Source organism: Gracilinanus agilis, chromosome 5, assembly GCF_016433145.1.
Source record: "Gracilinanus agilis isolate LMUSP501 chromosome 5, AgileGrace, whole genome shotgun sequence".
Lineage (NCBI taxonomy): Eukaryota > Metazoa > Chordata > Mammalia > Didelphimorphia > Didelphidae > Gracilinanus > Gracilinanus agilis.
Window position 1 is genome coordinate 202,963,848 of NC_058134.1, and position 24,371 is coordinate 202,988,218.

A 24,371-nucleotide genomic window follows, 5' to 3' on the forward strand; every position below is an offset into this window, starting at 1 on the left:
AGGAAGGAAGGGAGGGAAGGAAGAAAGGAAGGAAGGGAGGGAAGAAGGGAGGGAGGAAGGAAGGGAAGGAGGGAGGGAGGAAGGAAGGGAGGGAGGGAGGAAAGACTGTAAATGATTACTGCATAGAAAACTGCTTCTTGTCATCAATCATCAGATTTTTCCAGACAAAAATAAGAATGTGTAGTCTGACAAAACTTCATTAAAGCTAAGTTTTTTTCCTTTTGACATCAGACCTATGTTGGTATTATAGCTGTTGTACCTATTCCAGATATGACCAACACTGCATTTATAAGTAGGATTTTGAAAGGTGTCAAAAATCCTTACACTGAAAAAATAGTTCTCCCGTTGTTTCTGAAATCCTATCATCAGAACTTTCTTGGAAACATGTGTTTTAACTTTTTTCCAATGAGAGGCATCTAAAAGTGGGATGGGCTAACTCAAAAGATAGTGAACTCTCAGCACTAGAGAGTTTTAGCTAGAGGTCAGATAGTCATCTGTCAGTAATATTGTGGAACTTTGTAGCCTCTGGATCAAAGGTTCAAAATCTTTTTAATGTCATGGTCTCCTTTCACCCCTAGTGAAGCCTATGGAGCCCTTCTCAGAATAATGTTTTTAAATGCATTAAATAAAATATATAGGATTCCAAAGAAAACAAATTCTATTGAAATGCAATTATCAAAAAAATTTTTCTAAATAATTTGTGGACTTCAAGTTTAGAGTCTCTAATGCACTGTGTAAATTAAATTGTTATTGTTATTATTATTATTAGAGTAGGTCAGGTGGTGACATGAACTCTGTTTCTTCTGCCAACTCTGGGATTCCATGATTTTCTGATTCAGTAGTCTGACGCGCGATGTTGGAATATGTGAGGAAGGGAAGTAACTCCAGAGTTACCTAAAACAACTGATGTTGGCTCCTACCTGGCAGTGTGGCTCTGAAGGGAATAGGACAGAGTCCATGTAAGTCTTGATGGAGCAAGAAGGTAGGGAAATGGAGAGCCATATATAATACATCAGGGAGTATCGCAGCCATAAATAGCACAGAATTCTGGGTTTGGGGGAGTTACGATTAAAGGCTATGGAAAGAACATACAGTTCATTCAATACTTCCATGCCAAGCCCTGGTGCTAGATACCATGGAACAGAGATTGAGTTCCTCACATAGCTTATGATCTAGTCAGAGAAACAAAACAAAAGAAATTTTAAAAAATTCAGAGAACATTTTCTAGGTGCCATGTTAATAAGTGCAGATTAATGCATTACAGATTGTGTTGAGGAATGATTTACAGCAGGAGAGATTTAGTATAGACAGAACTTCATAAGTCACAACTATGAAAAGTTGTAATGAATGGCCAAGGGAACCTATGGAATCTGCTTGCATTTTAGGGATCAATTTCTTCTAACATTTTCATTTTTTACAACTTAAGAAGGGAGCTTAGATCATCAGTTCCCCGGTACATTTGTAGCAAAGCCAGGAATAGAACCCACGTCCTCTGAGTCTTAGGCCAGTTCTCTTCTCTGGCAGTCTTTATAACCAGGTTGTAGGGGCAGCTAGGTAAAACACAGTGGATAGAGAACCAGGTTTGGAGGTAGAAAGACCTGGGTTCAAATCTGGCCTCTTATACTTTCTAGCTATGTGACCCTGGGCAAGTCATTTAGCCCCAATTGCCCAACTCTTGTCACTCTTCTGTCTCAGAATTGATACTAAGATAAAAGGTAAGGATTAAAAAAAAAATAACCCAGAATATATTCTCCTCTCTTTCTGGAGGTGGTTTGAGTATAAAATTCTGCCTAAAGACAGAGTATGGGAAACAAGCTCTCTTCCCACTCTTTTTGAAAAGCATTTTTATTCCAGAAAATACACATTGAGACACTGACTTTTTGTCCCTTTGCAAAATGCCTCTCTCCATCCTGGGAGCAGAGAAGTTTTAGAGAGAGAGATTGGCGGCACATATGTCCCATTAGATCAGCATGGAATTTAAGATCATATAGTCTTGGGGCTGGAGGCATGAGAGGGCCAGGATATGTGATCCTGCAGGATTATTTTCATTTGTTAAAGTAATAATATACAGTAGCTGCTTTTATTAACATAGCGTTCACATGATTGGCACTCCTCACCAGAGACGAGAAGCCCACATTCCCTGAGTCACTGGATACGCATGTAAATTAATAACTAATACGGGGCTTTGGTTTGGATACATTCACTTCGATAACACTTACTAAGCTCCTATCAGGAGCCAAACTCTTTGTTAGGGGTCGGAGTGATACAAAGTCATGCATCCTTGCACTCATTCTGCAGCTGTGGTTCCCAGTGTGTTTTGTTTTTTTGTTCTGAGAACCCCTTTCAAAATGAACAAAAAATGTGTTGTGATCTCCCAGAGTAATTTAAAATACTCCTCACAATTTTGTTTCAGGTTTATTCATTCAGCACTTGCTATAACTTCAATGATGAATTTTACCCCCAAAAGCTCCAAATCAAAATTTGTATCATATAATCAAAATGATAAACTTGAAAATGTTAGTCGACTTATAATTGTGAAAATTCTAGTCTCACAAGTAGAAAACTCTAATTCTATCGTGATTGGCCCATTATTTGCTGTTTAAAGCACCATTAGAGAATTTTAGCTCTTGAACTGTCTTCACACACTCCCAAAGAATTTGAGAACCACTAAATGGGAACCATTTTCTTTATCTCTTTATCACTATAGTGCCTAGCATGCAGTAAAAGCTAAGCAAAGGGTTTATTGACTGACTGATTGACTGTGTTAGAGGAAAGAATGCTAGTTCTGGAATCAGGAGAAATAAGAGTTCAGATCCCCCCACTGACTAGCTGTGTGACAACCCTGGGCAAGTCACTGTCGGAAGTCCAATTTTCTCATTTATATAATTGGCATAATAGGGATATCTCTGATTACTCATTTACAGAGTTGTAGCAAGGATGAAAGGAAGTAACATCTAAATGCTTTTAAAACTCTGATGGCAGTTATTCTCCTGTGATTTTATTGGTGTGGCTATTCTCTTCATCGGAACAAGTCTATGTAAACTATGGAGGCAAACTAAGCCTCCATGCCATACTAGATTGTCTTTGGAAGTTGTATGGAAGAAACATTTTTTTCTATTGCAACCAATGTCTTCCAACTTAGATAGGCCAGGCTTTGGATGACAAAGATGCCCTCTTTCCACTAGGTCACTTTGGTAAGACTTGTCAGAGCTTGTGTTCTATGGTCATGATACTTTGGGGAGACCTAGGTAACCTCTGTGCCATGATGAAGCTCTCAGAGGGTAGAGTCCGGTGGAAAAGGGTGTGTGTGTGAATATCCATGGGGGAGTGGGAGTGGTATGATTAAGAATTAGTGCAGGGCACAGAGGAGAAATGCCCACCCTTCGCAGCTGAGTAAATGAAGGTGCTAACAGCAAAGAACTTTAATCATTATCATGTAACTATCAAAAAAAAATATCTACAATTTATTTTGGTTCATCAACAAACATTTTTTTAATGCCTACTACCTCGTAGGACCAAGATATTCTGAAAAACGATGGGGGGAGATTAAAAAGCAGATTATATCGTTCCTGTGTTCAGAGAGTTTACAATCTACTAGCATGGATACTGGGCAGCTTGGTGGCTCAATAGAAAGAACGCCAGGCCTGGATTCAGGAAGACTCACCTTCCTAAGTTTAAATCTGATCTCAGACACTTTCTAGCTGTGTGTCTTTGGGCAAGTCACTTAACCCTGTTTGCCTCAGTTCCTCATCTATAAATGAGCTGGAGAAGGAAATTGGAAACCACTGCAGAATCTTTGCCAAAAAACTCCAAATGGGATCATGAAGAGTTTGACATGACGACGACAACAACAACAAAAGCATGGATATTACATGTAGTATATGATAGGAATGAAGAAAGGGATCAGAAACATGACCTAGGAAAATGTTTGCCTTATCCATATCACTTAATGTCCCTGTGAACTATAATGTATTTGGGACTCACTAAAATGTAATTGGGAGTCGAAGGAGAAAAAAAAAAAAGTGGCACCATATTGTAGGATTTGGGGTCAGACAGCCTGGGTACAAATTCTCACTCTGCTACTGACTTCATGTGACTTCATGCAAGTCATTTAATTTCTTGAGGAAGTAGAAAAAGGAAAATTAGAAAGAGGAAAAAGAAAGAAATTGTTAATATGCACAGAGACAGAGACCCAGAGTCATTAAGTGACTTGTCCAAGGGCATCCAGTAAGTATATGGCATCTGATTGTAGAATCCAACTGTTCTCACTGAGTAGGCTGACCCTTCTCCTACTCAATCAAGCAACAGTATTGCTAAAGCCAAGCTGGATTGAGAGGAGCAATGAGATAAAAAGAACTTGTAGAGTCTGATAAGAAAATAGCCTTGATAATACTGCCTCCATAGAGACAAGCTAACTAATTCAATGGAACAAACTAAGGTCACATCTAAACTTTCCAAGTATCCCTGTAAAACTTTTCCATTTTTGTTTACGAAGTCAAAAACTTTAAGAGAAAATATAAAAAAGTAATTGCTTGACTAAAAAAATCTATTTTGATATAAATTCACATTTATTTTGGCAAATTTCTAGTATTTCCAACAAAAAAGTCATTGTTTCACTAAAAGCTAAATAAATTCATATTAGTTTCTATATATTTTTGGCATTCATGGCAAAAATCATTTTACTAAAAACAACTGTTTTGGCATGAACTCATTCATTCTTGAAAAATTTTAGTACTTTCAGCAGAAAAAAGTAATTACTTCACTTTAAAAGCTTTTAACATAAATTCACATTTTCCACAAATTTTTAGCATTTTCAAAAAATAATTGCTTTGTTAATAAGAGCAACATTCAATGTAAATTCACATTAATTTTCATGAAATTTTCAGTAGTTGTTGAACACTGCTCTTATAAAAAGGTGGAAAACTATCCATATATTTTCTTTTCTTTTTTTACAAAAAAAGTATATTTTGGAGGCAGGTAGGTAGCTCAGTGAGTTTAGAACCAGCCCTAGAGATGGGAGGTCCTAGGTTCATATCTGGCCTCAGACACTTCCTAGCTGTGTGACCCTGGGCAAGTCACTTAACCCCCATTGCCTAGCCCTTACCATTCTTCTGCCATTGTACCAATACACTGTGTTGATTCTAAAATGGAAGGTAAGGGTTTTAAAAAAAAAAACCACCACCAAAAAAATATATATTTTTATTGGTCAAACCCATGAGCAAGCTGCTTTAATTGATTTTACAAGATGTTAACTTCTTGCTAGGATCTAGAAACATGCAGCCAAATAAGCTGTATTGGTTTTGTTTAGCTTCTTTGGCAAGTAGGTAAAGTGATAGCATTGACACTTGTGCCTTACAAATATGACTTGCCATTGATAAGGAGGGAAGGAAGAGTGAAACAAGCATTTATTAAGATTTATTATGTATGTAAAATATTTATTAGATTTATTATTGTCCCTGGTGGGAGGGCAAAGAGGGAGGCAGAGACAGAGGGCCAGATACTGGGAGAAAATTTGGGACTCAACCTTTTTTTTTTTTTTTTTTTAAACCCTTACCTTCCGTCTTGGAGTCAATACGGTGTATTGGCTCCAAGGTAGAAGAGTGGTAAGGGTAGGCAATGGGGGTTAAGTGACTTGGCCAGTTTCACACAGCTGGGAAGGCCGGATTTGAACTTAGGACCTCCCATCTCTAGGCCTGGCTCTCAATCCACTGAGCTACTCAGCTGCCCCTAACAGCCTTTTTTTTTTTTTTAACTAATTTATTTATTTAGAATATTTTTCTATGGTTACATGATTCGTGTTCTTTATCTCTCCTCTTTCCTCCCCCCTCCTGAAGCTGACACTGGGTTATATATGTTTCATTGTTCAGAACCTATTTCCATGTTATTCATATTTGCAGTAGAGTGATCTTTTAATGCCAAAACCCCAAATATATCCCCATCAAACCTCATTATCAATCATATGTTTTTCTTCTGCATTTCTACTCCCACAATTCTTTCTCTGGATGTGGATAGTATTCTTTCTCATAAGTTCCTCTGGATTGTCCTGGGTCATTGCATTACTGCTAGTACAGAAGTCCATTACATTCGATTTTACCACAGTGTATTGGTCTCTATATACAATGTTCTTCTGGATCTGCTCCTTTCACTCTGCATCAATTCCTGGAGGTCATTCCAGTTCACATGGAATTCCTCCAGTTCATCATTCCTTTCAGTACAATAGTATTCCATCATCATCAGATACCACAGTTTTTTTTCAATCATTCCCCAATCGAGGACATTCCCCAATTGAGGGACCTCCTCATTTTCCAGTTTTTTACTATCACAAGGAGCATGGCTATAAATATTTTTGTAAATCTTTTTCCTTATTATCTTTTTGAGATACAAACCCAGCAGTGGTATGGCTGGATCAAAGGGCAGGCATTCTTTTAAAGCCCTTTGGGCATAATTCCAAATTGCCATCCAGAATGGTTGAATTAATTCACAGCTCCACCAGCAGTGTATTAGTGTCCCAATTTTGCTACATCCCCTCCAACATTTATCACTTTCCTTTGTTGCCATATTGGTCAGTCTGCTAGATGTGAAGAGTTGTTTTTATTTGCATTTCTCTAATCAAGAGGGATTTAGGACACTTTTTTATGTGCTTATTGATAGTTTTGATTTCTTCATGTGAAAACTGCCTATCCATATCCCTTAACTATTTGTCAGTTGGGGAATGGCTTCATTTTTTGTAAATTTGACTTAATTCCTTGTATATTTGGGAAATTAAACCTTTGTCAGAGAGTTTTGCTATAAAATTTTTTCCCAGTTTGTTGCTTTCCTTCTAATTTTGGTTGCATTGGTTTTTTTTTTTGTACAAAGCCTTTTAATTTGATATGATCAAGATCATTCATTTTACATTTTGTAATGTTTTCTCTCTTTCTTGCTTAGTCTTAAATTCCTTCCTTTACCACAGATCTGACAGGCATACTATTCTATGGAACTCAAAATTTAAAAAAAAAATGAATGTTAAGAAAACTGTTTTTCTTGACTACTTTACAAGTATTATGTCATTTTATCCTTTTTTTTGCTAGACCTCTGTTGTAGGGTGAACTTCTCAGTCTTCCCATTTTTACATCTCCAGTTTCCAAAGAAATGTTTTCTTGTATCTAATTCAGACTCAGACATTCATAGTCCAAATATGGCACAAGTGAATATGCAGATGATATGAAAAAAATAAGATGTCTGTTGACTAAATTAAGCTTCTTTCCTTAGGGAACTGATGGATGGTTCAAAAGATTGAATTATTCCAATCTCAATTTCACTTTCTAGTAAGCAATCTGGTAACCCAGATAGATTTCCTCTTGTGAATATTTGTTTCTCTGTGTCCTTTGTATACATTCCTGGGAAAAGACCTGAGTTGTCATTGAAATCCCATCTGTATGTCTAGCTATATAGAAAAGCTCATTATTTTTCAAGGAACTGGTGGTACAGACTAGACCAGGGCAAAGAGCACTATTGTCTAGGAATGAAAGGACATGGGTGATTTTTTTTTGAGATGTGAGAGTGGGAGAAGAGTTTGTTGATGTCCAATGCCCATTATCTGAACATTACTCTTCTCTGACAAATTAGCACAAGATAAGAAGATATCATGAGCCCTAGTTATAACTACTCTCCTCCTTCCTTAGTTTTTAAGGCTTCCTGTCCTCAAAGATACTAGGTATACATTCACCCATAGACAGAATGGGATGGTAGAAAGAATTTTGAGTTAAAGAATCTGGTTTAATCCCTTCCTCTTGGCAGTAGGTGTGTGATCTTGGATAAATCATTAATCACTCTCAACCTCAGTTTCCTCATGTATAAACCAAGGCTAATAAATTCTTGCAACATTTATATCCTAGTATTCGTTTCTGTATAACTCGGGGTTTGGGGTTCCAAACTTGAAGAAATCCTGGGACTAAATCATCATTGCTCTTTTTACTCCCAGTCAGATATGTCTCTGGAAGATCTCAGAATTTATCTCCAAGTATTGGAGGTCTCCAGAGATGTGGGTAAGAACATCCTCTAGTCCTATACAAGCACTTAAGGTAATAATGCAGGATGTACTTTCATTCATACCACAGAAAACGCAGAAAACAAATACTGTAATGATTATTCTAATCTAGGGCTGCTGGGCCCATTCTCAAGCTTTAAACCTACAAAAATGGGAACGCACATTTGAAAAATCAAGAAGTGATGGATGATATAAATTTTACAAACTCACATTGGAGGCAGAAACGTGTAGTAGAGAGAATAATGGATTTATAATCATGGTGCCTGGATTTGAATCCTACTTACTAGCTATGCAATCTTAGGCAAATCAGCTAGGTTTACTGAGCCTTAGTTCGAAAGGATCATAGATTTAGATCTGGAGTGAACATTAGGAGTCATCTGTTTTTTGTTGTTCAGTCATGTCTGACTCTTTGTGACTCCATTTGGACTTTTCCTGTCAAAGATACTGGAGTGGTTTGCCATTTCCTTTTTCAGCTCATTTTATAGATGAGGAAACTGAGGCAAACAGAGTTTTGACCTGACCACGGTCACACAGCTCATAAGTGTTGGACTAGATTTGGACTCAGATCTTCCTGATTCCAGTCCCAATGCTCTATATACTACACCACCTAAAGAAAATATAGTTTCCCCAAATACTGTGGTGTCATCAAGAATAACATAAAGTCAGTTATGGTCATGGAATGAGCATTACTTTTGGAGTTCTAGTCTAGAACTAGACTATTTATATTATTATTAATTCATTTTGAGATTGTGTGCAAGTTACTTCTCTCTGGGAAGTTGTTTGTTTTGGTTTTTTTTTCATAGAGAAGCTAAGTAGCACAGTAGATAGTATGTGGAACTTGGACAGAAAGACCCAAATTCAAATCTTGCCTTAGAACCATGCCAATTATGTGAATCTGGGCAAGTTACTTAACATATCTCAGCCTCAGTTTCCTCTCCTGTAAAACAGAGGTAGTACTTACCTCAAAGGGTTACTGAGGATTGAATAAGATAACATTAAAAATTTTTGGTAAGCAATAAAGAATTGTATATAAATGTGTTAGTATCTGCAAAGTAAAAGGGTATAAAACTAGACAATGTCTAAGGCTTCTTCCAGGTTTTATATTCTGTGATTCTCCCTGGAATATTCTATATATAATCGGATCTAATGGAATTGGTGGGGAAGTAGGAGGAAGGGAATGGCCCTATCTAGAATGTTCCTGAGGCAGTTGCTATCAGTCCCTTCTCACCAGAGTTCTCTGCCAATCATCCCATCTTTTTATCTCTCTTCTCCCCAGCCCAGTTTTCAAGAGGAGTGCAAATTCCGAGAAACTCTCCTACCCAACAACTACAATGCCTATGAATCGGACCTGTACCGAGGGACCTACATCGCTCTGAGCAAGCATGGACGAATAAAACGTGGCAATAAGGTGTCCCCGGCCATGACTGTCACTCATTTCCTGCCCCGAATGTGAAGAAACCAGGAAGAAGGTTCACCTGGAGAAGATGACAACTTCTCTATTTGAATTTTGCACAAATGAAAAGCGTCCCTTCCCCCACCCTTCCCACCATGGATGTCCCTTGAATCAAGTGTTTTTAGTGTTTATGGATATGTGTGTATCAGAAAATTGACCAGGCCTTCTTAACAACATTTATTTGGCTCCTTCCACCCCAATTCATCTGGTTTTCCTGGTGCTTCCTAGAAATGTCATCCTCTAGACCCAGGAAGAGTGTCCCCAACTCCTAGCATGCCAATGGAGCCTTTGCTATGATCTTACACTGTGACAGAAGGTATAGATGTCTGCCATGGGATGCAAGTACACACATGGGGGTGTGTATTTGTGTGCGCATGTTTACACATACCTATATCTCCTTTTATGTACAGAACAGAAGCATTTCAAGGCATTGAGTTTCATTTCTCCTGGCTTCATGGCTACAGGAATCTGCTCACAAGTATGTCACTTGTCAAACAGTCGGGATTGATGGATTTGGCCTCTTTCCTCAACTCTCCAGTCATAGACCAGTGACTTCACAGCAAGCAGGAGCAGCTGTCCTGTGCACCCATGGAATACATGGCAAGAGATTTCAGCTATGAACAGAAGGAGCGGTGATTAGACACGCAAAGATTCTTGACTCTCAGGCACTGGAATGCATTGCCAAGGGAAACTGGGGGTATCTCCTTAAGAATAAAAAGGGGAGAACAGCTGCCTAGAATGGTTGAAACAGACCTGTCTGGAGGCAATGGGTGAACTGGATGGTCTAAGGAGGTCCCTTTCACTGGGAGGGTTCTCTTCAAAATAAAGGCAGGGACAAGACTGCCTGTCCACAATTCTTCTTTGTATTGAACCATGTCATTTGAACCTTTGAAGGGACAAAGAAGGAAATGGGGGGGGGGGGGAATTAGCTGTGTTTCAGAGCACAGGTGGCAAACCCTACCAGTAGCACCCATCTCTGGAGCCATTTGCCTGGAGCTGGCAGAAAGGACCTGTAGAGGTCCACTCCTCCCACGTGGTCCAAGGGTTATGCTAATTATGTGAAAAAAGAGCTGCTGACATCAACCAAGAATTAGGTGAACCTTTGACTGCTAGATTCCATGACACCCCCTGCCCTTTGAAGTGGAGGCCCCCAAGTCAACTATAAATACTGACTCTCTGCCTTCAGATTCCTGCCCTGCTGGAACACTCCTAAATCTAAAACCAGATTGAGCCATGTCAGAGTACAAAACATTCTCCACATATGTGAAGAAGAAAGTGACAGAAAGACCTGACATCCCACCCTGCCACCATTTTCTTGGCCCCTCTGACCTCAAGACAATCCCTCATCTGTTGCAAATACCTTCAACCTCAGCATATCTCTCTATTTGCAGATGCGCCCATCTATAAATAGACCTGAGCAGTGGGTATGTGGACCGAAGATGGCTCTATAGGACCCAAAGGCAAAAAAAAATATGCTAGCTGTGGCCCTGTCTGTCAAATTCCAAAGGCAGCCATGTGTCTAGCATGCTTGGCAGCAGGGATCTGGGTAAGGGGACTTCTGGAGATATCTTCCAGTCAGCAATGGGAAAGCATCTTTATTAGACTCCCAAGATGTGACTTCAGAATCTGGGGTTCATGAAGCATTGGAATGCTAGCTGAAAGAATGGCAACAGAATGCCAGATGGAAAGGTGGTGGATCATCTCAGGCAGGGAAAGAGGCAGGGTAGATAAGTCAGAGGTTCATTTCCTCTCTTCTCATCTCTTTGCACAAACTTGGCTTTACTGGAAGGAAACTCCAGAGAGTTCCACAAGGGCCAAGGTTACTGCTGTATCCTCTTGAATACACATTGGATGACTCAAATCCTGACTGGGAGCTGCTTCAGATATCAACTTCCCTTTCCCAACCTAGGAGTGGATAGAAAATGAGGCCAATGAAAAATGTCCTGTATTTCAGTGGTTCATTGGGTTTCTCTCCCCAGGAACAAGTCAGGTAGAAATTAATTTGGACCCAACAGTCAACCTTTGATTACCTATGGGACTTGAAATAAGTGAAACTAGAAAATTGTTCAACCATTTTTTTAATAGCCAAGAGTTTTTCCCACCAACTGATTGAATTTAGTAAAATGGACAGCTTGATTTCATCCCCTCTTCTTTGCTCTGCCTTCTTTCTGGTGAAGGGGGAAATGATGACTAAGATAAAGAAGAAAAGCAAGAAACCCAAGTAATTCATAAATTGGAAATCTCCACTCTTTGAAATCGACTATTGATTCAGGGTCATCATGCTCTGGCTCTCCCAGAACCTCATTGAAGAAGCATAAGAATGGGGAACCCAGGAATGGATCAGAGGTGCCTTCCTCCCTCATACCTATCTGTTCTTTATAATATTGGGCTAATTCCATCCTAGCTGGTCCCACAGGACCAATGTAGTTGTTGAGAAAACTGTCATGAGAAGGGAAAGCCAAAAACTTTCCCTCCCCATCCAAAAGTCCAATAACTTAGAGAAGCTAAGAGTGATTTAAACTAGCTCTTTCCTAAGTTCTCAAGCAATCTTCCAGACTCCTGGAAACCAGAGTCAGTTAGTGTCTCTTCTACCCTATACCTTCTCTGGCAGATCCAACTCCAGCCATTGGACAGGAAGGTGACATTTTTGCCTCTCTAGGTTCACAAGCCCATGCATAAAGAATAAGATCATCCTGATGAATAGTCATGAGAGAAGATACACATTTTCCTTAGCTGGGAGCTGGAGAGGTTATTAATCTTAAAAGATGAGCCAAGAACTGCTTTTGTGAAGATACCCTTTGGGAATACCAAATGACTTTTCTACCTTTTAAAAAAGTATATCTTAGTCATATTTTATACACACATACACGGCCCCTCCCCAATATCCCCCATAATTTCCCTTCTTATATGTTTCCTTTTGTAGAATCTCTCTTAAAAACTTTTTTTAAATCACAGTCATTATCCCTCATCATCTCCCGTCCTTTGCAATTTATCTAGGATTGTGTTCTAAGAAAGAGACCATTTCTCTTATTATTTTCAGGTCATTATATTATTATGTTAAGGATAGATGACTTATTCTTGTCTCCAGAAGGTCGAGGTGCTGGATAAATTCCCCTTTGGGGGCAGTCATACCGCTGTCTAATAGCATCTATTTTTCATGATGGCTTATGACAAACTTAGCTGCACTGGATGTGAGATCCTTCAAAGATTCATGTGCCTCCACTCCCACTCCCTCCCAAGATATGTGCCAGTGTCTAAATCTCTGTCTTCTTTGTTTATCTTGGACCCCAGCTCCAGCTATTTTTGCAAACCAATCTTCCAGGCTCTGTTTCTGGCCTCTAAGACCTTGGGATGTCAACCTATTCACCTATTCTCAAAGGTCTTTGTCCTTTTACACATGGACTCACGTTAAGATTCCCTACATCTTTCCATCTTCCTGGAAACATCTTCCTCTAGGACTCTAGGCAGTGAGTTCCCGGGGAAGTGTTTCCTACCCCCATCAAGTGATTTAGGATCATTTGATCATCCCCTCTTCCCAAACCCAATAGAAAAGTAGAGGAAAATGAATAGGGGATGGAAAAAACTCAACAGACCAGGTCAGGCTCCCTAACACTTAAGTCATTCATCAGTGTCTAGGTATACTGGTGTATCCCTGTCATCCCCTAAGGAGTGGAAATGCCTCCTTGCCCTCTGTAGGAATCAAGCTTCTAAAAAGAAGAAAGAGAGACTAGGAGTTCTTTGACATGTTGCAAATATCAGGTGCCCCTAGTATGCTCTCTATCCCCTCCAATTGTGTGAATCAGAGGCCAAATCAAGTGCAGACACCTTAAACCAGCTCCGAACATCTCATTACCTTTATACTCTGAAAGTTAAGTGATCTCATTAGGATGGGTATTGCCTCCATTGGTGCCCATCATAGCCAACCCATCCCTTCTCATTCTCATTCATTTTTTCTGAAATCAAAAGTTTCATATGACACAATTAGATATATTTCCCTCATTGGAGGATATTTGAGACATATATAAGCTACGCATTACAAATGGGTATTAGCTTCCTTCATTCAGATATATTCTTAGCCATTTCATACATCTCTGATAGTGGATCTCCCCAACTTGAGCATGTCATCATTAGTTACATCCTCTAGTCTGCTTCCCCTTACCATTCTTTTTACCTTTGCCCCTTTGGGTCACTTATAGTTATGATTCTTCCGAGATCATCAGGTGCCATGATTCAGAGCCCCCTAGCATGACTGGTAAAAATATTGGTGCTAAAAAGATGTGCTTTTGTTGCAGCAAGCATCTTGACAATCCTAAGACAATTTGCCAAATGTGATTCTGCCCATTTTCCTCTTCCAATTCAATTCTGGGTCCTCCTCATATGCCCACGTGCAGCACCTGTCCAAGATATACCTCATTGAACAATCGCATTTTCGGCGTTCCTTCTTGCACAAAGCTGGACAGTGTTGCATCCTGCCATTGTTTTCTCTTCCTGTAAGTTAAGATATACCTCGTGGCAGGCCTTCGCAGTGCTAGAGGTTTGTACAACAGGTCAGAAAACAGGAGCTGATCAGTCAAATGTTCCTAAGAGATGTGAGGCTTCTGTATTGTTTTGAATGTATGTGCTGTGCACAACCATTTCATGTACCAATGGGAAAAAGCGGTCTTTTTATACATTTCTCTAAGCTGTTTTGATCCCCAACTTTTCCTTCCCATCTCCATCCCATATCTTTCCTAATTCTGTCTTCCCCTTCCCGCCCCCTCCCATTAAAACTAATGACATGTTTCCCGAGTGTGATCGTATCTTTCCTTCAAGAAGCGTGAGCTTGTCTCACCACTACATCTCTAAAAGGTGGGCAGAAGGACGCCAGGATGACTTCCCTTTTTTGGCAACTTGAGAGAATCAATGAACTAGTCTGCAAGAAGTCATTAAGCCTACTCTACCTGAAATAGAACCTTAGTTGGGCTCTGAAGGAAACTGAGAATTCTAAAAGGCAAGAGGGAGGAAAGAGAGCTTTCCCACCATGGTGACAGTATGGACATAGAGGGATTAATTCATTTGTATTGAGGTCAGCAAGAAGTCCAGTTTAATTGTAATGTAGAATAGAGGAAGGGTGGTGATGTATAATAAGCCAGGAAAGGTAGCTTGAAGCCATCTTGTGAAGGAAGTATCTGAGGTCAAATTTGAATCCAGTACCTTCTGTCTCCAAACCCAGCAATCTAGCTATCCAATGAGCCACCAAGCTGCCCCCAAAATGATGTCTTTTAAAACCCTTCACAACTTGACCTCAAATTGCCTCTGTGTCTTATTAGCTAGGTGGCACAGGGGATACAGCATTGGGCATGGACTCAGGAAGACCTAAATTCAAATGTAACGTTAGGTACTTTTTAAACCATATGATTCTGGGAAAATCACCCAACCTGTCTGCCTCAGTTTTCTCAACTGTAAAATGGGGATAATAATAGCCCTTACCTCACAGGTTACCTTGAAAATCAAATGAGATAATATTTGTATAGTTCTTAGCCCAGTGCCTAGCACAGAGTAGGTGCTTAGTGAATGTTTGTCTACTTGCTTTCTTCCTTCCCTCTCAATAAGACAGTCAGACCTGCTGTTTTTCACACATGGCAGTCTGCCTTTGCCCTGTCCATCCCCTTTGTCTGGAATACACTCCTTCCTCAGGTCTGTTTCACTGAGTCTCTCATTTCCTTTAAGACATAGATATCTTCTACACAAAACTATCTCCACTGCTCATACCCTCACATTTAACTACCTTGCATTTATTTTGTGTTTATTCTGCACAACTTTTATTTTCATGTACGCATGAATGGTTGTAGTTTCTATAACCATAAAGAGTAAGCTTCTTGAAAGCAAGGATTTTTTAATTTTTGTCTTGGTAACTGAAGTACCTTGGATAGTGACTAGCACATAGTAAGTATCAAAAGTAGGCTTGCACCTCCTTGACTTTCTTAGTGATAAGTTTACCCTTCAAAAGGTAGAGAGACCATCAAAGAGGAATTCAATTCTGTATCTGATTTGTGCTTTCTGGGTTGGAAATGATGGAAATCCTGGGGGCAAAGTGACCACTCTATCCAAGAATCTGCAGTCCTTTCTAGTCCTAAAGCAAAATTATCCTGTTTTCTTCTGCTATCATGGCTTGTTTCTACAAGGGTATTTGTTATTTTAATGACCAGAGATCCATGAGGAAGTTTGAGAAAAAACACCGTCCAGACACAGGCAGTATTTTGGAACTAAGATTCATACTGTGCACATAATGGGCTCTCACAAAACGTTTACTGAACAGAGAGGAAGGGAAAAAATTAGAATTGCTATATCATAGGCCGTAGAGCAGGAAAAAGGCCTCAGAGGCATAGAGTCATGCCATTTTATAGATAAGGAAGTGAAGGACCAGGCAATGAAGTAACTTGGCCAAAGTCATGCTAGAAGTTTTGCAGCAGAGCCTGGCCCTCTGACTCCAAAAAGATGCTGGGTTCTTTGCCTTTCACTGCTTTCATTGTGCATCCTGGCTCTTCTAGGTTAGGGGTCACAGACAGAAAGGCAACAGTGCCTTCCCAGAGCAGGCAGGAGGGATGTCTTCCTTCATATGGGTTTTGCCTCTGATGCAGGGATCTGGCCATATCCATGGCCCATTGTACCTTTACTTCCTCATTGCCAATTTACAGTCGTTTTGAGAAATTGCAAAGGAAGTGGAGTAGGGAAAGCCTGGGCAGCTGATGAGCTGTTGGCAAATAGACAGTTGTCTCTGGCTAGCCAACAAGATAAACATCAGACCAAAAGCATGATTTCTGGCACCTTTAGTCCCCTTCTGACAACAATTTATTGTAAGCATGTCTCTTCTGGCCAACAATTCTAGGAATCAGAGAATCCTAAGGCCAAAAGGAACCTTCGGAAGTCAACAATTCCATTCCTCTACCATGATGTAAGATGGGCTTAGTCCATCCTAGACCAGTTCTTTTATTTTCTTAATAAAAATAATAGAGGTTTTATTTGTTACACATAACTTCATTTGTATTAACATAAATTATACATTTTTCAATGATAATGAATGATTTTTTAACCAAAAATAGTCTACACTTTGACAGCATTTATTAAATGAGAATATTGATGGACTCCTAGTTAATATCTCTGAATGTGTGTGTATAAATGGACATAGATATGTATTTATTTATTAATGTGTACACACAAATTAAAAACATTATCATTTGGGAAGTCACAATATCTAGTTTAATATTAGGCCAAATTAAGATTATCCAAATTTTACCACGTAGAAATTATTCAGGCTTACATCTTTCTGGGTGTATTCAATTTCTGTTGAGGGATATTTCTAAATTATAAATTTTAGTGTACTGAGTAAATTTTGAGACAACTTTGATGGATGTAAAATTAACAAAGAATGGCCAGTCAGAAATTAAGATAAGGCAAAGAACCAAGATACCCAGGCAAATTACAAAACAGAGGGAGGTTTACCTTGATTTTTTTTTAAACTCCTACCTTCCGTCTTAGAATCAATACTACATATTGATTCCAAGAAAGAAGAATGAGAAGGGCTAGGCAATAGGGGTTAAGTGACTTTCCTGGGGTCACATAGCCAGGAAATGTCTGAGAGCAGATTTGAACCCAGGACCCACTATCTCTAGACTTGGCTCTCTCTCTATGCACTGAGCCATCTAGTTTCCCCCTCACCTTGATTCTTTTAATGTTGCCCAACAAGACAGCAGAATGCATATATTCCATATTTAGACCATTATACAGAATATTCTAGACACAAGCGACACATACACTGGCATAAAAACTTCTAAATGAAGCAGCTTGAGCAAATTTGGGGGAGAAAAATAAAAACTGCAGTTAACAGGGCCAAGAACATCTTTTTAGCATTGTGTCTAATAGTGAAGAGACTGGTGCAAAACTTTCATTCAGATTTCTTATCTTCTTCCACATCTTTCAAGCTGGGAAATTCCAAAAAATCTTTTCCTTTTATCTCTCTGTATTAGCTCCTCAATTTCTCTAAAGCAGTTGGAGTCAACTAGAAACATAATTTCTAACTGGTCCCCAAAGTCTTCATTTACTGTCCCCTTGATCAATGATTGGACAAAGGATTTATTTTCTCTTTTTCCCTCCCTCACAGGTAATATGAATAGAAGCCTCTTGTGCACATTAAATGGATATTCCTCACCTAGGGGATAGCTAAGCAGTAGCTGTAGATTGTAAATTTAAAGGAATAACATTGTGCTGTAAGAAACAAAGAATATGAAGAATTCAAGAAAAGCATGGCATTACTTATATGAAGTGATACAGAATTAAGTGAGCAAAACCAGTTAAACAATAACACTATACGTGATGACTAGGATAGTGAAGTAGAAAGGATGATAAAAAAAAAAACAAAAACAAACCAAGCACTAAAATTGTAATGGGCAATCTTGTCTCTGGAGAAGTTAAGAGATGCCCAACCCTCCTCCCATGCTGAGTGGCCTGGGGTGCTGCATTTGCTTCCAGTATAGATAATGTTGGTTGGTTTGCAGATTTTTAAAAAATGGTACCAAGAAAGACTTACTGGGATGGGGAGAAGAATGGAATTTATTCAGTAATGAATTATGATAAAAAAAAAGATTTAAAAAGATGAATGTGATAAAAAACCAAAAGGCATTAATAAACTTTAAAAAAAAGGAAAGGGAGGGAGAATTGGGCTAAATGATGTCTAATGTACTCTCTAGTTCTGATAGTTAAATTCAAACCAATGATTTGAATGCTTTTGCCAGAGGCAATAGGGGAAATGGCTCTCTTTTGGTTGTTAGAAGATGTAAGTTGGAACCCAGCTCTACTATTTACTACTTTTACTTCTTCTTAACCTGTCAGACCTTAGGTAGTTCAGTTTAATCTTCCTGGACTTCCTTATCTGTAAAATGGGGATGATAATTGTGGAGAATGTGCTTAGTAAATCTTAATATATATTAGCTATTGAATTAAGTGTCAGCATCATTACATACGGTAAAGTAGGTATTTAACTGAATCTATAGTATATACCCAACATTTGTGATAAAAATTTGTGAAAGGTACAAAAGTCTAAGAGGCAGTGAGATACAGTGGTAAGAGTAATGATTGTGCAATTAGAGGAATTGGGTTTGACCTTGGCTTTGCCACTTGCTACCTGTGTGATCATGGGTAAGTCACTTAACTTTGCTGAACCTTCAATATTTGTCTGGAAAATAGTCGAGTTGTATCGGATGACCTCTAAGGTCCCCTGTAACTCTAAATCTATAATCTTGCCCCCATGGATTTAAGCAGAGAAGGATAATCTTTGAAAAAAGTAGACAATGATAAGTTATTATCTGAGCAAGCACAAGAAACTGAAAAGCAGAAGAGAGACCTAGGAATTAGCACATTGCATCAGAAAGTACCTGAGAGATATTCTCATCCAAACCACTCATTTTTTCAAAGAAGAAACTGAGGCCAAGAGAAAAGTGACTTGTCCAAGGTCATTCATATAATTAGTAACAATATCAGAACTAGGTTCTTGTTCTTCTGCCTCCAATCAATAAGCACTTATTAAGTGCCTACTATGTGCCAAGACTGTGCTAAGCACTGAGATTATAAAGAAAGGTAAAAAATGGGCCCTGTCTTCAAAATTTTTCCTATGCCTGTTTGAGTTTAAAAGTGAGAAAACCAATCATTAGAAAGATTAATAACAATAACAAGTGACATTTATATAAGGTTTATGAAGTACTTTCCTCATAAAGAAACATCCTCTATTTTCTTCAGTAGTGATGTAACCACTTGATTTCTTGGTCTGTTGTTCAAACCACTGTGAGGTTATGTCCAAGACTCTGCTATATTGATGATCCAGCCTGCCTTTATGGCGAGCCAAATCGGTGTAGACTTCTGAAGGTTATACAGATCATTCCAGAAAAACCTCATTTCTTTTTTTTTCCCTCTAAAGTTCCTTGTTTCATAGATCAATGGAATGCTGTAGTCTAGCTTTCCTAGATTTTTAGCAAAACATTTGATAATTTCTTATGTTGTTTTTATGAACAAAATTAAGAGATACAGACTAGAGTAGGTTAGAAGTAGTTGAATAACTGGGCTCAAAGAGTAATAATTGAAGTTTTCATATCAACTCAAGATAGGTCTCCAGTGAGGTGTCCCAGAGATCTGTCCTTGGTCCTAAGCTACTTAATATTTTTCTCAAAGACTTAGATGAAAACCTAAATGACAGGCAAACAAATTCACTCATGACACAAAACTAGGAAGTATAGATAGCATATGGGATGGCAGAATAAAGATTTTAAAAGAGCTTTACAGGCCACAATAGTGGGCTGAATTTAACATGACCAGAATAAACAATAGGATGTGTCCTGAATAAAGAGGTGATGGTTCTGCTATACCTTGAAAACATCTGGAATACTGAATTTCTTTTCCAAGAAGGACCTTGCCAAGCTTGAAAGCTTCTTGAGGAAGGTGATAAAGGTATTGAGGAAACTCAAAATGATGATTTGTGAGAATCAATTAAAGAAAATGAGGAATTCTAACCTAGTGAAGAGATGAGTTAGGGGATATAATAATCATCTACAAAGTATTTAAAGGGCTATCACGCTGGAAGATAAATTACACTCATTTTGCTTAGACCCAGGAAAGCAGAGCCAAGAGAAATGGAAGAGGCAGATTTAGAGAAAAGTAGATTTAGGTTCCAGGTTAAAAAAAAAGTTTCTTAACAACTAAAGCTATTTAAAAGTGGAATAAGCTGCATCCAGAGGTAATGGGGTCCCCTTTTCTGGTTGGCTTTAAGAGGAAGGCGTCATTGACCACTTGTCAAAGATGTTGTAAAAGGTCCCAGTTGGGACTGAAAGACTTTTGCATTTCTTTGAGATTTTTTAAACCCTTATCTTCTGTCTTAGAATCAATATTAGGTATCTATCGGAAGGTAGAAGAGCAGAAAGGGCTAGGCCATTGGGGTTAAAAAACTTGCCCAGAGTCACACAGCTAGGAAGTATCTGAGGCCAGATTTAAATCTGGGACTTCCCAATCTCCAGGTGTGGCTCTCTATCAACTGAGCTACCTAGCTTTCCCCACTTTTGCATTTCTTTCTAACTGAGAATCAGAGATTCTGACTTCCATGTCCAACTCTGTGGAAATTCTCCAATATTGATCACAAGACCCAAGAGAACAGGGGCTGCAAGTAAATTCATAGTTTTTAGTAAGATAATGTGCATCCTGTGGACATTCAATGCATGCTTGGCTTGAGAGTGGCATTATGATGTGGTGGAATGAAGACAATTCTGTAGCTGTTCAAAGTTTTCCATAGAGGAAGCTAGGTGGCTCAGTGGATAAAGCACCATGTCTAGAGATGGGAGGTTCTGGGTTGAAGTCTGGCCTCAGACACTTACTTCCTACCTATGTGATCCTGGCAAGTCATTTACCCTTGATCCCCTAGCCCGTACCACTCTTCTGCGGTGGAACTAATACTTAGTATAGATTCTAGGACAGAAGGTAAGGGCTTTAAAAAGAAAGTTTCCTCTCCTGTGAAGCCCTACTGAAGCATCATCTCCTACATAACATCTTCCTTCATCTCCCTGGTTAGTAATGCTCTTCTCCCACAAACCTTATGTGATGCCTTCTTTTACACTTCTCTGTTGCTCTTGTCATATAATGTTGTACAGTATCATTATCTGTGTTCATATTTTGTTCACTCCTTGACTGGAAATGCCATGATGGGAATAAACTATGACAGCTATAAATTTTGCATCAGCCCCAAGTCTTAGCACTATGCTCTACATATAGTAGACACTTAACAGAATACTTTTATGAAATTTTAAAAAATTAACCCTTACCTTAATTAATTAATTAACACTTCCTGTCTTAGAATGGATATTACATTCCATGGCAGAAGAGCAGTAAGGGCTAGGACACTGGGGTTAAGTGACTTGCCTAAAGCCGCATAGTTAGGAAGTGTCTAAGGCCAGATTTGAACCCAGGACTTCCCATCTCCAAGTCTGGCACTCTATTCACTGAGCCACCTACTTGCTCCTGAAATAAAAATTTTATAAAAAGTTAATTGAAGAAATGACTGAATGAATGACTTTCCATTAGAAAACTTGGGTTCTAATACTAGTTTTGCCCCATAGGAGCTGTGAGACCCTGATGAAATCACTTGACCTCTGTTTCCTCATGTGTAAAATTAAGAATTGGGACCTAATGATCTTTAAGGTCCCATTTAGATCTAAAACTTTGTGAAGATAAGAGCCAGGAGAAAGCACATCATTATGTACAAAAAAACTTAATAAATTATTTACTGAATGAATATTCTTGGTTTCTTTTTCAGCTTTCTCCTAAGGCAGAAATAAAAAATAGCTATCAATCATTTACTGATTCATTCATAAAAATAGTATTTAGTAAGCATCTACTTTGTGCCAGCTCTAGGCTAGATTCTATAGGTCTTGCCAACACTTATCAAATATATGTCCCTGTCCTCTAGAAGTCTAAATTCTAGTTTGAGAGTCCTACACAATGCTACATTAAATAACAAGAAGAAAATTCTATAGCAATCAGAAAAAATTTTATAAGGCTAAATATTAGTGTCGAATGTATGGTATAGACAGTAATGGTCATCTGAGCTCAGAAGAGGAAACTTCTTACAGGTTGAGTTAATTGGGAAAGGCTTCATGATGAAGATGCAACTTGAAATAAGCTTTAAAGAACAGATAGAAACTAGATAAAGGGAAGAACACTCTAGGGAAGAGAACACTATTGATCAAAAGAATTAGTATGGGAATGCACAGAGCACAGTGAGCAGAGCAGGTACATCATTATTTGTATTTGCACTGTGAAAATGAGATTAACAGAGATACCCATTGTGATCTAGTGGAAAGAGGTTGAAGACAGAGGAGTTGAAAACTGGCTTTATATCCTGATTGATATCACATTAAATTCTCCAACCCTCAGTTTCCTCAAAGAATATTTTCTATGAAGTCATGAGGCCTTGCTCTGCTATTTGCTACTTAAAATAAGGATATTGGACAAGGTCAGACCTTTCAAAATCTAAAGCTAATGTGGAAATGTTTGGGATGATTTTATATGTATGATTGATATAATATTGTTTGCCTTCTCAATGGATGGAGGAGAGGATGAAGGAAGGGAGAGAATTTAGATCTCAACTTTTTTTCAAAGAATGTTAAACATAAATAAATAATATTTTTAAAAATTATCTTAAGCTCTAAGCGATCACCCTAATGCAAATATTAATAATATGGAAATAGGTCTTGATCAATGACATATGTAAAACCCAGTGGAATTACTCATTGGCTATTGGGGGGGGGGGCGAGGGGAGGAGGGGAGGGAAAGAACATGAAAAATATTCTAAATCAATTAATTAAATAAAAATTTTCAAAAATTAAAAAATTAAAAATTACTTTAAAAAATTATCTTAAGGATAGAACTGCAAAAAATTCCAAAGCTATAATATTTGTTTTTTGTTTGTTTTGTTTTGTTTTGTTTTGTTTGAAAAATCCTTACCTTCCATCTTAGAATCAATACTCTGTGCAGAAGAGTGGTAAGGGCTAGGCAATAGAAGTTACTTTTGCCTGGGATCACACAACTAAGTGTTTGAGGTCAAATTTGAATCCTGGACCTCCCATCTCTAGGCTTGGCTCTCAAACCACTGAGCCACCTAGCCGCCCCTTCCCACTATAATGTTTTTATGGCATATATTTCCAGTAAAATCCTATGTGTAATTTGATTCAATTAGAGATAATACATATCTTGAATTTTCATCAAGTTCAGTGCTTACTCACCTAACATACCAGGAAGGAACAAATAAATGAAAGCAATTAACTGGAGGAAAATCATAAAAACAAATTACAAGAAAAAGTCAAGTCATGCAATCATTTTCTTCTACACACAGAAATAAATAACTGATAAAAACTCAAAAACTGATGGGTACATAGCCTTGATTATAAGCCAATCCCTGAGAAAATCATCCTCCAAAGCAAAGGATCATTTGGGCTTCAGAATTATCCTGGCTCTCCTGCCTAGGTTCTCACAGCTCCTTCACCCTGTGATCAACTGTGGCCTCTTGCTGCTTCTCTAACACAACTTTTCCAGTATCCTTGCATGATCCAAGATGTCCCTTGTTACTTCCACTTCATCTACAATGACTTCTGTCATGGATACTCTCCATTCTGCTGCTGTATTCTGCCTCCATAGCTGTCATCCACTGAAGCCTCTCCATCCTTCTGATCCTGCAACACAAGGAAATGCATTCACTCTTTCTTCTTCTTTTTTTATTGATTAATTAAGAAAAATTTTCCATTGTTACATGATCCATGTTCCCTCCTCCTCCTCCCACCCTCCTCCAATAGCCCACACACAATCCCACTGAGTTTTAAATGTGTCATTGATCAAGACCTATTTCCATATTATTGATATTTGCAGTAGAGTGATTGCTTAGAGTCTACATCCCCAATCATATCCCCATTGAGCCATGTGATCAAGTAGTTGTTTTTCTTCTGTGTTTCTACTCCCATAGTTCTTTCTCATAAGTCCCTCAGAAATATCTTGGATCATTGCATTACTGCTAGTAGAGAAGTCCATTACATTCTATTGTACCACAGTATATCAGTCTCTGTGTATAATGTTCTCCTGGTTCTGCTCCTTTCACTCTGCATCAATTCCTGAAAGTCATTCCAGTTCACATGGAATTCCTCCAGTTCATTATTCCTTTTAGCACAATAGTATTCCATCACCATCAGATAGCACAATTTGTTCAGCCATTCCCCAATCGAAGGACATCCCCTCATTTTCCAATTTTTTGCTACCACTAAGAACACGGCTATAAATATTTTTGTACAAGTCTTTTTTCCTTATGATCTCTTTGGGGTATAAACC

General features: G+C 38.5%; 1 protein-coding gene across 1 annotated transcript in view; it reads left to right on the top strand.

Annotated features, from left to right (window-relative positions):
• Positions 1 to 9,482, top strand: part of FGF6 (fibroblast growth factor 6) — a 16,921-nt gene extending 7,439 nt beyond the window's left edge. Inside the window, exon 3 of the mRNA XM_044678810.1 lies at positions 9,306 to 9,482. Within this exon, the coding sequence (XP_044534745.1) occupies positions 9,306 to 9,482 (177 nt within the window). The remainder of the gene's footprint in view (positions 1 to 9,305) is intronic.
• The last annotated feature ends 14,889 nt before the right edge of the window (positions 9,483 to 24,371 follow it).